Source organism: Euphorbia lathyris, chromosome 5, assembly GCF_963576675.1.
Source record: "Euphorbia lathyris chromosome 5, ddEupLath1.1, whole genome shotgun sequence".
Taxonomy (NCBI): domain Eukaryota; kingdom Viridiplantae; phylum Streptophyta; class Magnoliopsida; order Malpighiales; family Euphorbiaceae; genus Euphorbia; species Euphorbia lathyris.
This window is the reverse complement of record NC_088914.1, coordinates 92,238,239-92,240,900: the sequence shown is the minus strand read 5'-3', so window position 1 is coordinate 92,240,900 and position 2,662 is coordinate 92,238,239. Positions and strand designations below refer to the sequence as shown.

The following is a 2,662-nucleotide window of genomic DNA, read 5'->3' as shown; positions in this document are numbered from 1 at the left end:
GTTTAATATTCTTTAATATTAGAATTTGAGTAAAAAATGGTGAGATAAATTATAAATTTTTATTCGGATTGATAGGTGGAAAGATAATTATAGAAATACTTTGAGAAATATTAGGGAATTGATGCCCAAAGTTTTTATTAGAAAATTTGGAAAGAATTCGAGATAAATTAGGAAATTTACAAAGACTACTTAATAAGTGATGCCAACGTTTTTAATCAAGTATAATTTTTTTTTTAATTTAATCAAGTATAATTTAATAAGTACTAATATATTATTATAATTGGGCTCATTCTCATCCTTGGACCCTGGGCAGGCGTCCCTCCTGCCCAAACTCAAGGACGGGCATGGTTAACGGTCAAATTTTACGGCTAGAACTACTGGGTATCTAATCTCATTTGCTCCCCTAGCTTTCGTCTATCAGTGTAAGTGTTGGTCCAGTAGAGTTCTTTCATTGTTGCTGTTATCTCTACGCATTTCACCGTTCTATCAGAAATTCTCTCCGCCTCTACCATACTCGATCTTGGTAGTTTCCACCGCCCGTTAAGGGTTTAACCCAAATTGCACGATCCTCGTTTCACAACAGAAAAAACTACAATTCTTTATCTATAAATCAGTGTAACCACAAGAGTTTTATCTGGAATTAACCCGAAACATTATTATTATGATAATTAAATTCTACCTACAAGCCAAAATTAGAAAAAATAAAAGAAAATTAAGTGTAAGATCTCAGAATAGCTCCACAAAAAGTACACATAATAGCTTTCCAAGACTTCCAATAAAACGGGACATAACAAAATCGTGTACAAGTTTTCATATCGGCGACACTAGCTCCACCGCCGCACCTTGAACAAGTTCCCGCCGCCGGCTTACTCCTCCGAACTTTCCTTGTCTGATCAACGAGAAAACAGAAAACCACCATATTTCGGGTTTCGCCAATATTTCGGCCGATATATCGGGTTTCGGATCGCAGCAGGCTCTAAATAAAAAAAAATGTAGGTGAAAAAGAGCATTTATAAATAAGCAAAAGAGAAGCATGTTAAACATCGAACAAGTTGAAGAGTTCTCAACCGTTCGATTTGAAAGTGATGTTTAGGGGGTAAATTACACCCATAGCCACGGAACTTTACCCATTTAACATTATGGCCACTGAAGTTCAGTTCTTAACAGTATAGCCACTGAATTTTACATTTTTCACACTGACAGCCACTTAATGCATCAAAACGAACACTGACGGTCTGAAAATAAAAAATTCGAAAAGTTAATGATATTCTAAGAAATTTAATTCTTGAAAATTTTTGTTTTTAGATCATTTAGGTGTTGTTTTGTTAGGAAAGAGAGTGAATTTTTAGAGAGAAAGTTCCAAAAAGTGTGATTTTAGAAAATAAAAAATGTGGTTTTATGGTAAATCTCGTTCTGAAGAACTTCAGAGCATCTCCAAGAGACTCTTAGTGCACTCTCTAAAAATAATATAAATAATTGACTCTTAGTGATTTAAGAGTGACTAAGACATTTTATCTCCAACAATACTCATTGAATTCACTCCTTATTTATTATTTTATCATTAAAATTATTAATTTTGTTATATTTACTAATAGTGTGACGAGAGAGACTCTTTAATAATAAATTATTAATAAAAAATGAATTAAGATGCACTAAGAGTTGTAGAGACGCTCTCTATTAATAAAGAGGATGGAGAGGCTCTTAGTGATTTGAGGAGCAACTAAGAAGCTGTTGGAGCTGATTTTTCATTCTCACTCTTCAAATTTTAACTTAAGAGTCAACTTAAGAGACTGTTGTAGATACTCTTAATTTTTGAATATTTTCATTTTAAGGTCGTTAACAGTTATTTTGAGGACTTGGTTAAAGTTGAGTGACCACCGGTATTAAAAAGTGTAAAGTTCAGTGATCATATTGTTAAGAATTGAAGTTCAGTGGTTATAATGTTTAAAATGGATAAAATTGAGTAGCCATGAGTGTAATTTATCCGATGTGTAGGAGTAGATTGTGATTTGACAGTTTGTTAGGTGTTGATCGGTTTAACGTTGATTGTTGCCTCATTAAATGAATACGCTGTCGTCTTTTTCCACCTGTTTAATAGTAGTTGGGTGTGTATTAATGAGGGGGGTTATTTGGAAGTGATCTAGGCCGTACACGTGGAGATTTTTTATGAAGTTGAAGTTGAAATTAATCGTCGTAGAATGGTGGCCGGCGGCCACCGGCTATGGTGTTCCCTATCCTATGGTGTTGGGTTGACTTTGTTGTCGAGATGGGAATATTTACTGCTTTTATATTTTTTCAAGGGATGGCTACACTGAACTTCGATTCTTAACAGTATACATACTAAGTTTGACTTAATACATTATTTGCTTTCTGAATTTATCCAAAATAGTTGATTGGTCCCCTGAACTTTCAAAGTGTCTCGATAGCCCCCTGAACTTGTATAAAATGTTTAGTTAGCCCCTTGAACTTGCATAAAATGTAATCAATTAATTACTTGGTTGTAAAAAGGTAAGTTAAATGCGGAAGATATGTTGCACGCATCTTAAAAAGTAAAACGACCAAGATTGGGGTATGTGATTATAATATTAGAGAAGAAAATGTTTTATAGTTGAATAAGTAAGAAATTCTTTTTTAACATGTTTTAATTTATTTTGTGAAGTAT

At 33.5% G+C, this 2,662-nt stretch overlaps 1 protein-coding gene across 1 annotated transcript; it reads right to left on the bottom strand.

Moving 5' to 3' along the window:
• Positions 1-207: 207 nt before the first annotated feature.
• LOC136230679 (uncharacterized) lies at positions 208-966 on the bottom strand. The gene has a single exon (XM_066019835.1). It carries the CDS (start codon positions 917-919, stop codon positions 713-715), a length of 207 nt encoding a protein of 68 aa, XP_065875907.1. The 5' UTR covers positions 920-966; the 3' UTR covers positions 208-712.
• Positions 967-2,662: the final 1,696 nt, after the last annotated feature.

What these genes read in the sequence shown, in the direction of transcription:
- LOC136230679 (XM_066019835.1), bottom strand. Translation starts at nt 919, where the DNA reads ATGGTGGTTTTCTGTTTTCTCGTTGATCAGACAAGGAAAGTTCGGAGG.